This window comes from Pleurodeles waltl, chromosome 11 (genome assembly GCF_031143425.1).
Source record: "Pleurodeles waltl isolate 20211129_DDA chromosome 11, aPleWal1.hap1.20221129, whole genome shotgun sequence".
NCBI lineage: Eukaryota > Metazoa > Chordata > Amphibia > Caudata > Salamandridae > Pleurodeles > Pleurodeles waltl.
In genome coordinates this window covers 195,002,002-195,014,795 of record NC_090450.1, presented here as the reverse complement: position 1 = coordinate 195,014,795, position 12,794 = coordinate 195,002,002, and the positions used below count along the sequence as shown (strand labels likewise).

The 12,794-nt window shown below is 44.5% G+C and overlaps 1 protein-coding gene across 1 annotated transcript in view; it reads right to left on the bottom strand.

The window, feature by feature from the left end:
• The window catches only part of LOC138266595 (phospholipid scramblase family member 5-like), a 243,744-nt gene that overhangs the window by 128,073 nt on the left and 102,877 nt on the right, over window positions 1-12,794 (bottom strand). Inside the window, exon 3 of the mRNA XM_069215431.1 lies at window positions 7,513-7,555. Coding sequence (XP_069071532.1) covers window positions 7,513-7,555 — 43 coding nt within the window. The remainder of the gene's footprint in view (window positions 1-7,512; window positions 7,556-12,794) is intronic.

Here is a 12,794-nt window from a genome sequence, read left to right as displayed (position 1 = left end):
TTACTTCCTTGTTTTCTCAGATTAAGAGTTCTTACAGTCAAAAGTGCAATTTAAGAATGCCTGCAGGGTACAGACTGTCAAATAATTTGAAGACTAATTGAAGGGCACAATTACAAGAAAGTTGTGCTTCATAGATGTGGCACTTTTCTTGTGCCCCCCTCACTGGCACCTAACGACACCATGGTTGTGCCGTATTTACAATATGGCACACCATGGTGGTCGTTAGCACAATAGTGTCAACATTTTCGATGCTATTGTGGTGCTTTGCTATACTAGTGTCAAAAGGTTTGATGCTAGTGCAGCAAAACACTGGGAGGCCCATTGCATATAATGGGTGTGTCATTTTAATGCCTGCTGTGTGCAGGCATTAAAAATGATGGAAAACGAGATACAGTGAAATTATGTAAATTTCACTGTGGCTTTTTTTCGGCCTCCCTGTGCCAGAATGCACCCCTTGCATACATTAAACCTGGCGCAGGCATAATGTGGCGCACAGGTTTACAAAGTGGCATAATGCATGCATTGCCCACTTTGTAGATATGGCACAGGGAAATTGCCTCCTTATCGCCAAATTAGCATTAAAAAAAAATTAAGCTAGGGTAGAACATGGAGGTGCAATGGGATGTAAATATGCATCTAACACTTTAAATGTGGCAACTGGAACGCTGGATAAAAATAAAAGCCATTTGCACTTAGTAAACTGCCTGCAGAGATGATCTAAAAGTTGTAGGCATGACTGTACTATGCAAGATCCCTTCAACACAGGCTGCAATTGTATGATTTTGCTTTTATACCCACACAAGGAGTTATGACCTATACAATAAATCAAAACTGCGTATGAGAAATGGGGCTCGTATTCAGTATAAGCAGTAACTTTAAAAGGGTTCCAACAAAATTAATCCTGGGAGTGATGAAAGCATTAGGTTAAGGATTTGGAGGGTTACACACACTTATTGACCCTTATGATGTTTAATTTGTTAGATATCCATTTTTAGACTCAAATTCTAACATTACTTGCATATGCACTTTATTTTCAGCAGGGCTGGAATCATACATAAAGAAACTTAATAGCTAATTAGCTCAAAAAATTTATCTGTTTTTCGGTCATGAGTTCATGATGTAGGAGTATGTTGGTACATGTACTGATTGATATTGTGTGTGCTATTTATTTCTTATTTCTTAGAACCAAAGATTAATATTTATTGTATCTGCACTTTATTTTTAGTTGGACTGAAGTTATACATAAAGGTACTCGACAACTAATTAGATCAATCAGTTATTTGTTTATGAAATCGTGTTGGAGAGGGTTTATGGTCAATGTGTTTACTCTTATTGTATGCGTATTATAACATTATTCACTGATAAAGTTTATTTTTTCTCACAGTTCTTTTATTAATTTTTGCACTCAAATAACAACAATATGATTCTGTAATACAACACCCCCCGATCCCGATAAATGAGGGTTCCTCAACAAACATATTTCGCTCTCAGCCTGTACATGGCACCCAGGCAGTGTAAAAAGAATGTGGAGAAGACATATAGAAGCATCAACATTGAATCATGTCACACCCCGTCATTGACCTATGAACTTTCATGTATTAATCACCTCCATGTCCCACCTCCTGTCCCGTGACAGACTCCTCAAATTCCTGCTGCAATCAAACCTCCACTAAGTCCCATTCCATTCTGCCCCCTTGGTCAGCCCCACTATACACCAATCTGTGTTGTACCCCACATTCCACTCAGACCTATCTTGCAAGTCCCCAGAACCACTGTTTCCGAGTGGGTGTATGACTGGTCATCTTGCTATACATTTCTTTGCTACCGCCAAGCCAAGCTCCAATACCTTCTCTGCTAATTTAGTGTGCTTGACTCGGGTTATGAGCCCCAATAGGTATAGCTGGATCGTTGCAGCAGTGGCATCTTAGCCAGGACCTTCAGCACCTGGATTGCCTTGCACCAAAAGGCCCCCAACCCTGGGCACTCCCATCACATATGGATATCATTCCCAACAGTTGACCTGTATCTGGGGCAATGCTCTAGCTTGGATGAGTCTAGTCTGTGCAGCTATTGGAGTGTGCCATAATCTCTTTGAATGCACTTGTAATGTATCAGTTTCAGGCATGAATGACAGGTCACACTTCTGCAATTGCCTAATATGGAGGCCCATTAGCACTATTGTGTGACTTAAGACTACTGTCTCTCGCACTTACGGGAACCCTATACAAGCCTTATGGATAGCTGCAGCTAGAAAAGCATACACAAGGAAACAATTGCCTGCGACACCCCATCTAGTGCAGAAATCCACATAGCCCACCATCTCCCTCCCCGTGCTTTAGGAACATAGATAGCGTGGGACTGACACCAGTTGTTGCATATAGTTACACTCCTCAGCTTCTCTCCTCATGCTCCCATATATCTATTAGGGTCCTACTCTGTTCTGGTAGAACTGATCTATTTTTCTGTGTTGCCAGAGGCAACACCAAATGCTTCTGAGGCCAGGTTAGATGAGCCAGGACTTAAGTGACAGGGTCAGTGTCCCCCTCCTGGAACCACTGTACTGTGTATTGGAGATGAAGCGCCCAGGAATATGCCCTGAAGTGTGGAGCTTGTAGCCTTCCAGTGTCCCATGGAAGTTTCAAGCCCTCCAAGCTGATCAGGGTCCTGCAGTTTGCCCAGTTAAATAGCCTAAGTAACTCATCTAGCCAGCGAAAGCAAGACTCTGGTATGTGCATTGGCATGTGGTGCAGCACATATGGTACTGGAGGAATCATGATCAACGTACTAATAGCTATGTGCCCCATGAGGGACATGAGGAATCACAGATATTCTGAACCCTCTGTTCTAATACATCCAGGGGCATGCCCACATTTGAGTCACAGGTCCTGGACATGTCAGAGCAAAGATATACCCCCAAATACTTAACCAGAGTTGCCTGGACTTTTATATTAGGCAGACTCATGCCCGCAGCCAGAGCCGCCCGTACAGGGAGAAACACAGATCTGCCTTCAGCTGAAACCCCAAGTGCACCCGCATTTCCACCAATGTGTCATACACCATGCACCCTTCACCTATCAGGTTCCTCATGGTCAACAGATTGTCATCAGTATATGGCAAGATGATCTCCCGCTTTCCCCTCACCATATTCCCGGCGTCCTCATGTCTAATACGTGTAAGTTGAGCCAATGGCTTAATAATCAAGGTGAATAACATTGGGGAGAGGGGGCACCCCTGATGGGTCCCCCTTTCCACCAGCAAACTGTCTGAGATTCTATGGCCTACTTTCACTCCTGCCCTACTGTTGGTGTAAAGCAGTTTTACCTACCTCAGGTATTCAGTTCACAGTGTCAAAGGCCTTGTGTGCATCTAAACTGGCAATCGCACAAGGCTCTTCCCCCCTCACAGCCTGTTCTATAATAAGAAACATCTTCCAGATGTTAATGGCGGTATAATGGCCACCCACGAACCCCACCTGATCCACATATATAATCGCCTCCACTACCTTCTGATATTTGTAGTGCCAGTATTTTCCCCAGAATCTTTGTGTCTATGTTTATCATTGACAGGGGGCAGTTTGTGGGGGTCCTGCCCGACTCGGGCAGGATCATAACATTAACCTCCCTAAGTGATGCTGGCAGCATTTCTGTCTCAAATGTCTCCTTGTACATGGCAAGTAATGGCACCCACAATAAATCCACATATGTCTGGTAGAACTCAACACTGAGTCCAAGTACAACTGGCATCTTCAAAATATTCATATGTTTGATGGCCAACCTTTTATCTGTTTTATCAAGGTGTGCGTTCAGTATGGCCCTTGCATACTCATCCATTCTAGGGAGATGTGCCTTGTCCAAGATGGTTGCCATACCTGCCTCATCATTCTGACTTATTTGCGCATAAAGCATTCTGAAAAATTCTGCAAATTGATTCAAAATATCGTCCTGAGCAGTCAAGATTGCCGCATTCCCATCTCTAATGGATGAAATAGCATTCCCCTCTTCTCCCTGTTAAGCAGGGAGATTAGCCAGTCCAATAATTAACCATGATGGTCTCCCGGTTCATGCTGTGGTTCCGTGTACATTTTATATTCATGCTTCCCGAAGGTGTCCCAAACTTCATCCAGCTCCCTGTCAATCCATGCCACATTTACCATACTGAATCACTGTCACTGTGTGGAGCTAGTCCATCTATTTCCACTATTTGCTGTTCCAGTCTTCTGACTGTGTGTCCTAGGAACTTCTGTACCCCATAAGTCATGGCCATGCATTTCCACTGTATAGTCACCTTAAAGGTCCCCAAACCACCCTGGCTAAAGTCACTGTCACAGTGAATGGAGCAGTTGCAATCACCCATTTGATAATGACATAATGGGTATAAGGTGTTACTAGACGTACTACTCCCTCAAAGAAATCTGGTATATCTATGGTTGGAGCATATATGTTTAGTAGCGTGGTGGGTTTACCACTCATCTCCCCCACTATGCCTACATTCCGGCCATCTGCTGCCTTCAATTCAATGTCCACCTTAAGGAGGGCACCGGTATCCACCCACAATAACATCCCATGCACCAAAGAAGTAAAGCTAGAGTACCGCAATCTGCCCCCCCTCTTAGTTCATATTTTCTCATGTTTCTGTGGCAGCAGGTGTTTCTCCTGTTGCATCACTATCCATGCCTGATGTTTCCACGCGTATGACCAAATTCTCTGTCTTTTGATAGGTTTCTGTATCCTCTTAATGTTCCAGGATAACGTCATCCCACCCATGTGTATATTGTGTACTTCACTCGCATTCCATGACCTGTCGGTGTCATTTTGTCACTGAAATGCATGTAGCTCTCATCTCTCTGTCTAGAAACCAAGAACAAATTCCACTTCTGTCAGCCCACACCAGTGTGGCAACCCCAACCTAGTCTCCACAAGCAACACACATGATCCCAACTCCCCAACTCCCGAAAACAATAGTCAAACAAAAGTCAAACTTCCCTCTCCTAGTGTGGCACTCCCATGGTCTGCGGATGCAGGGTGCACTCAAAGCCACTCCACTAGTTACCACACCCAAGGAAGCAGTTGTGTACCTGTATACCTTCCCGGTCAAATCCAAACTTGCATAGTATACTCAGTCAACTGACATGCACCTGCCTGGCTTAAGCTAAACATTGTCTGTAACCCCCTCACTCAGTGTGTCATAAAGCTGTGTCCATAATTGTGTGGTCCCCTCAGTAGTGCCAGTCAGTGGTGCTCGAGGAACTGCATAGCATCTTCAGCATGATTGAAAAAAGTCCCTTTCCCCCCACCAGTGTGGCAACCCCAACCTAGCCCCCACAAGCAACACACATGATGTGATCCCAACCCCCCTGCCCAAAACAACAGTCAAACTTCCCTCTCCTAGTGTGGCGCTCTCAAGGTCTGCGGATGCAGGGTGCCCCCAAAAGCCACTCCACTAGTTCCCACACACAGGGAAGCAGTTGTGTACCTATATACCTCCCCAGTCACATCCAACTTGCATAGTATACTCAGTCAACTGAAATGCACCCCCGGCTTAAGCTAAACATTAACGGCAACCCACCCACTCAGTGTGTCATAAACCTGTGTCCATAATTGCGTGGCCCCTCAGTGTTGCCAGTCAGTGGCGCTCGATGAACTGCATAGCATCTTCAGCATGATAAAAAAAAAGGTCTCTTTCCCTGTTTATCCACACTGAGGAGCACTGGTGGTAGCAGCGTGTATGGCTATCCAGGATCCCTGGGTTTTCCACTTCACTTCATGAATGACCTCCATCTCTTTTGGGTTGCCACACCACTGTCCAGAAAAAAAGAAACCTGATTCCTATTGAATTCCATATTGTCCTGCTGTTGTGCCGCTGCTAGAATGCCCATTATATCATGATATCCGAGCTTTTAGCATACATGATGATGCGCCTGGCTTGGGTTTTCACCTGGCGTTCTGTGGGCCCTATTCACCAGCAGCTGTCCCTCCAGACCAAGCAACACAGTGGGCAACCATGATTCCGGAAATTGTTACACTAGGGTGGTCTCTGTCCCTTCTGGTGGGCCAAGTATTTGCAAAGTGTTGATCTTCCAGATCTGCAATTTTGCCCTCCTGTGTTTGCAGACACCTCTCTTGACCTTCCAGCTGGCTAGTAAATGCCCCTAGTATCTCATCTGCACATCAGTTCTAGTGCCCAAATCCTTCACATGCATCCTCATCTTGTCCATATCTTGGCGTAGCATTGTCACCGTAACGGCCACCCCATCGATCTTCTTTGTGATGGCCATATTGCCCTCCTGCATTAGGTTTTTAATATTCAAATTTGATGGGGCTACGGCTCCCCCATAGCAGGCTCCTCACTGGCAGTTGCACCTTGAGCCATCATGGCCATAACCCTTCTTGATTCAATGGCCTGCCCTTGAGGCCATGCCCGGGCCCCACTTGGCTTTAGGTGGCATCCATGTCCAAGTGGTAGTGTTAGTTCCAAGGCAAGCCAAAATAGTCCCCACAAACTGCATGGCCAGCTGAGGGGCACACTATGTGTTGTGCAGTAAGGGGAGGTGGGGGCATCACCTCAGTAAGCACATCAGTAGTCATCCATTCAGCCCCCAAAGATCTAAAGGGGAGTCATCCTTTTGTGTCCATTCTGTGGCTTGGAGAGCAGGTAAGCCTTTAACATGTGCCACAACCCCCGGGAGCCAGTTCCCCAGTGCCAGTTCCCCTTATCCTTATGTGGTATCGCTCTGGGGGGGGGGGAATCCAATGTCATTACCTTCATGGTCATTAGGTCTCGCTCGTGTCATCTTCCCCAGCTCACCAGGATCGCTAGGTTGTACCTCTCACCTGCCCAATTCCCCAGGGCTGCCCTCCCGATCAGCCTCACACCGCTCCCGGATCACATTAATAAAGCCATTCAGCATCAGCAGGCGCAGCACTCGGGTCGCAGTCATCTAGATCATTGCAATCCCATGGTCACCAGGGCCTCTTCTCCAGTGCTCCTCCATCTCGGGCGTTGATTTCTGCCTCCATGGCCGCACTCTGCACCACATTCTCCCCAAGCAGCACACTCCAGCAAGGTGTCATAGTGCTCATGTAGTTCATTCCCAGGCTCCAATTAACCCCTATGGCTACGAAAGGGGTTGGGGGGTCCCAATCCTGTTTTTTGTGGGAGTTGCGGAGAGGCACATCTACCCAGGTGGCCATCTTGGCTCCTTCCCACCTCACTAATACAGTTTATAAAGGAAATTAAATGTTTGTCTTGGAAAGCTAGGCCTTTGGGTTTCTCTGCGAAATCTGTCTGTAAAATATGCTCTGGATTAACCAGAAACATCTGACTTATTAGAGTATAACTTTTTCCAAATCCGTTTTCAGCTTTGAAGGTGTACAGTAAATATGGCTATGTAGATGCTAAAAAGAACAATCTCATATTGAAAAAAGCAAATGTATATTCTTTACAACGCACCATAAAATGGGACATATAATGGTTGATTCTAAAAACAATTCAAGCGAATGTATCTATACATACCTCCCAGTAGTTCCACCTGCTGGTGGATTATAACCTGTTCTAACTGAAAGACAAAAACAGACATCAAATGACACTTTTATAATACGATAGTATTTGTATTCTTTTTTTTTGTAACAAAAAGTAACAATAGACAAGGGCAAATTGTGGAGATAAATATATATCGAAGTTCATTTTTAAAAATAGAATAGCGTACATAATGATATCAACGCATTAATATGAGAATTGCCATTTACAGACCTATATACATTTATACAGTACAGGGGTGTTTACAAATGCATAATCCACCTAATTAATTATGACGTTATTGTGAAAAATCCATGTCGGAAGACTCAAGTAGTCGGTATGTACTAGGTCCCAATTTTAACAACTTGAGTCTTTCTTTTGTCCTGTAGCTCCCCCCTGCTGACCCACAAATGGAGTGCCAGTACCCCCTTTGGCACTTGATCCTAAGGGTGGTTATCAGAGCATTCCAGTGCTTAGTCAGGGAAGTGCTATGGTCTACAGATTCAGTCTTCAGAAACACAACAAACAACACTTAATCAATCAACGTTCAGTAAGTACCTTTTCTGCTAAAAGGAAACATTATTATGCTCAACATTAAATAGTCACAAAGGGCCAGATGTAGCAAAGGGTTTTTCCCATTCTATGTCAATGGGAAAATGTGTTCGTACATATGGCCCAAAGTGACATATATGCACGAGGTAGCAGGTAGAAAAACCTATGGGAACATAATCTAAATTGCTTCACAAATTGCCCAACAGGGCAAGGTCACAGAAATCAAATAACCACTAAATTCACTAAATTCCACAGGCCCCTTTTACAGTCTGCACACCAGCAGGCCCTAATCCCCTAGAAACTTAATACACCCATCATGAGCTTGAAGCAAACATGAGAAAATCATAGATAAAATGTCAGGCCAAATGGCTTTGTGAAGGGTATCATCGCATAAACAACCAAGAAATCTCTCCCACCACCACTCTTTTAGAGCTGTTGGAGATTTAGGGTGACAATTTGAAATCTGATTGTGAAGGTCCTGTGGACTCTCTTGACAGCCTCTGAATCTTACTATCTTGAGGTGATCCAGGTCCCTCAGGGAGCACCCAAACATGAATAAGCAAATTTGATCATTAACGTTTTTATTTCTTTCTGTGGTTACAAAGTGGTAGTTAACGTGGTTACTTTCTTTCTAAAGGAGAGTGTCACTGGCACTCTTGAAAGACATCCTCACACTTTTCAGTGAGGACCAATTGAAAGCCACAGAGTGAAGGTGGTCCCAGACAGTACCTGCATGCCACTCTCCTTTTTGTATCAGTGGGGAATCTGGCATCTTGTCTTTCACTCTCCTGCCTGCCTCTATCAGTGCATGCAGGGAATCTGAGGTCTTGCAGTTCCTTTATTTCCAGCAAGGTTGGGTCATAGGGGCTGCCAAAGAGGTGCCTTCTGTGCTTAAGGGACCACTTGGTGCAAGACCCTCCCCATGGTCATAGGGTTCTCTCAAGGGAATCTTCAAGGCAACAGTTTCCTGTCTTTCCAGGAGCAATGTTGGATGGAGCCCAACAAAAAACACTATCATGCTAGACCCCAGGTGGTCCATGGCTCATAAGCTCCCAAGGAGGACATTAAAAAAGCTGCTGGATCTGAGCAGTGCATCTTCCATCTGCTTTGTGTAGATTTATCTGAATCTGGTATGCCTTTATACCATGGAATTTTCAGTTATGGCTCCTGGCCACTAGTAACATAACTTTAGTACATCCTGTCCTCCAGAAGTTCAGATGCATTTTCCTCAGTTGCATAGATCTTAGAGACCTGCCCTCAGCATTTGCTAGTCCCCTAACCCAGTGTCCTCAGTCAAAAGCACCTTGTAACCCTCAAGATAGACTGGACTCCCTACCTGTACTTCCCAAGCCTCCTGGCTACTTGTAGAATTCCTGTGTTTACAGCAGACATCTGGGGCACCCGTTCTTAGGAAACATCCAGCAGGAAACAGTCCAAAAAAGCACAGGAACATCTCTTTCCTCAGGATCCTCTCTGTCCCCAAGAGAGAATTGGGACTCAAGTACTATTGGCTCTGGAGTCAGAGCAAAACATAGTCCAAGTCTAAAGTCCTTCCACTCCAACAAGAGTTCATCAGCAATCTTATTGATCCTTCCCCTAAACTTGCTCCATTCTTCTGAAAGTCTCTGTGGAGGCGGTAAGATCTTTGTTGTAGTCTCTGCAAAATCAACATAGGCTACATCACCACTCCACTCTTAAGTTACACTTCCTGGAAGCAGTCCATGTGCTGGTGTACTCCCTTGCACTGTAGTCTAGAGTTTACAAAATAGCAGAATCAAAGTTCTGAAATACTCCTTTCTGAATTTGGCTCTGCCCATCAAAACTGATTTCTTCCATCCAGGCCTTAAGAGGAAAACACTGTTGGTGCTAATACCAGAGTTCTGTTTTGTTTCCTTGATCTTCATGATTTCCACATGCCAGGCCTTGACAATTGGAGGCAGCTTATCACCTTATGCTGATTCTTCCCCAACCCACCTCTTTCAGAAGAGGGCTAATATTCACAAATAGGCCTATTGTACAGGGAAAGTCTACAAACTTCCATCAGCCCAGAACAGTGATTAACTGGGTCTAGCAGGGTAGTCCAAAGCATGTATCTCCTTTAAAGAAATATTGCAAAAGTTAAAATACATAAGGAAGCACATATATAACCAAACTGTTGGTATATATGTGCTTGGTTCACTTTTAAATGCAGTAAAAACATGCACACATGTAACCGTTGCCAGGCTCATAGAAGCTACGTAGAAACAGCTAAAACTCAAAACTATTGCTTACTGTGACTAAGGTTCCATTACAGACCTTTACCCATGGCAGAGTGTTGGTTCAGTTTGCCAAACACTAGAAGAATCAACACTTTCTTAAACTTCTGTTGTATTAACATAAAGAAGCACATATAGGTCCAAACTATTACTATACATGTGCATGGGACCCATAAAGATATGGAAAAAAAAAAGTGCACATTTTCACGTATAACCATCACACAGACTCTTATCCCAGCTGCATAGTAGCAGGACTTGCCAAACAATATGGAATTAACTCTTTCTTAAGGGTTTGTTGTAACTAAAGGAAAACAGGTAAACATTTTTTCTTTCTAATGAAGTAAGATAACATCCAGAGCCAAAATAATAACACATGAGATCTCATCCCTTTACTTTTTCTTATATATCAAAAAGTGCCAATTACAAAGATGGCTGCATCTACTGAGAAAAACAATCTGATCTCTAAGCATATTTTTTCCACGTTTAGACAGTATAGAATATGATAAAAACAACGAGTAAAAGTAAAAAAGTAAAAGTATCTTCCATCAAGCATTTAAAACATTCAGGCTAGATAATAAGGGCCTAATTTATAGTTTAGAGAATGTTATTTACTCTGTCAGGGTGAGTAAAATACTCTGTTGCCATGATGGAGTAATTGTTTTCTGAATTTAAAGACAAGCAAAACACTACAATGCAACCCAATCTTTCCTCAGAAGATGTGGAAATAATGTATACAATAAAAGATTCATGAAGGGATTATTTAAGAAAAATCCTTGTGAAAATTAGAGATTGGTCAAAAACAATCCAATCAAAATTACTCTATCAATGAGTATAGTTTAAAGTAATAATTCATAAAGGGCAACTATACATAGAAAGGGTAAGCATTCTGCACCATGGTATAAAAATATAGGGGCTCATTCTGAGCCCGGCGGGCGGCAGGAGCTGCCCGCCTGGAGGGAGCTGCCAAATGGCCGAGGCCATTCTGGCTTTCCCGCTGGGCTGGCGGGCGACCGCCAGAGGGCCGCCCGCCAGCCCAGCGGGAAACCCCTCCCCACGAGGAAGCTGGCTCCGAATGGAGCCGGCGGAGTGGGTATGTGCGACGGGTGCAGTGGCACCCGTCGCGTATTTCAGTGTCTGCAAAGCAGACACTGAAATACAAAGTGGGGCCCTCTTACGGGGGCCCCTGCAGTGCCCATGCCATTGGCATGGGCACTGCAGGGGCCCCCAGGGGCCCCACGACACCCCTCACCGCCATCCTGTTCCTGGCGGTCGGAGCCGCCAGGAACAGGATGGCTGTGAGGGGGTCGGAATCCCCCATGGCGGCGCAGCAAGCTGCGCCGCCATGGGGGATTCCCAGGGCAGCGGAAAACTGGCGGGAGACCGCCGGTTTTCCTTGTCTGACCGCGGCCGAACCGCCGCGGTGAGAATGCCCTGCGGGGCACCGCCAGCCTCGGAATGACCCCCATAATATGTTTATGCATTTAATAAGTAACAATACTGTGGATTTATTACACTATTTACACAAAAGATGAATAAACGTAGTGTGTCCTATATAGAATACACACCATCTAAGACATAAAAGTAACTAATATGCAAAGTTTTTGTAACAGGAGGCCTTATGTGGTGTACAGTGTCATTCATCCTCACAGCGTAGTATGACAGATATGAGGACAGAAAAATATGACACAAATAATTTTATGTGGTGGGCTGATGTGAGTGGATTTTTTTCTGTTTTGATTGCTTGAGAAAAACATTCATGAGCCCATCTTCTGGACAATGTTAATAGAAGATGATAATCTAGGATGTATTTAAAGTCCTCCACATAGACAGATGCCACATCTTGAATAAAATATATTATAAAATTAATGGGTGAGTGGAGTAACCCTTCAAATTTAGTGATCAGAGTAGCAAGATCGAATATCATCAGTACATCTACGCTCAACTAAACCACCCCTTTTGAAGTCCACTGAAGAGAATGACTCTTCCTTCCTCCAGTATGTGTCCAACACAGCTCTCAGGGATGCAGCAATCCACAATCGGCCTGGGGGGGCTTCTCTACCTCCACATGTACTTCGTGCAAGCCATGGGGTTCCCAATATGGGACCCACAGGCCCTCATGCACTGTAGCCCTCACAGGCACCCATGCATCCTTAGCGTTGCATGCAAATATTTGTGTCACCCTTCAAGTACTGTTCTCTCCCTTATACAAATAATTATCAGCATGGCACAATCTACCTAACCGCGCTGACCTCATGTATTATAAATCTCTGGCCCAAATACATACCAGAACACTGCACTCAACCAGCCTCTTGCTGTCTCCCTGTACTGTAGCCTATTTTCTGACTCACATACATACTGGTTGAAACAGTTGTGCACCATCTGCATGAACTGTAGCACACTCCGGCTCACATGCATGCTTTTGTGGTGTGCTCAACCAGGCACTCTTTGTCTCCATGTACTGTTGCACATTAT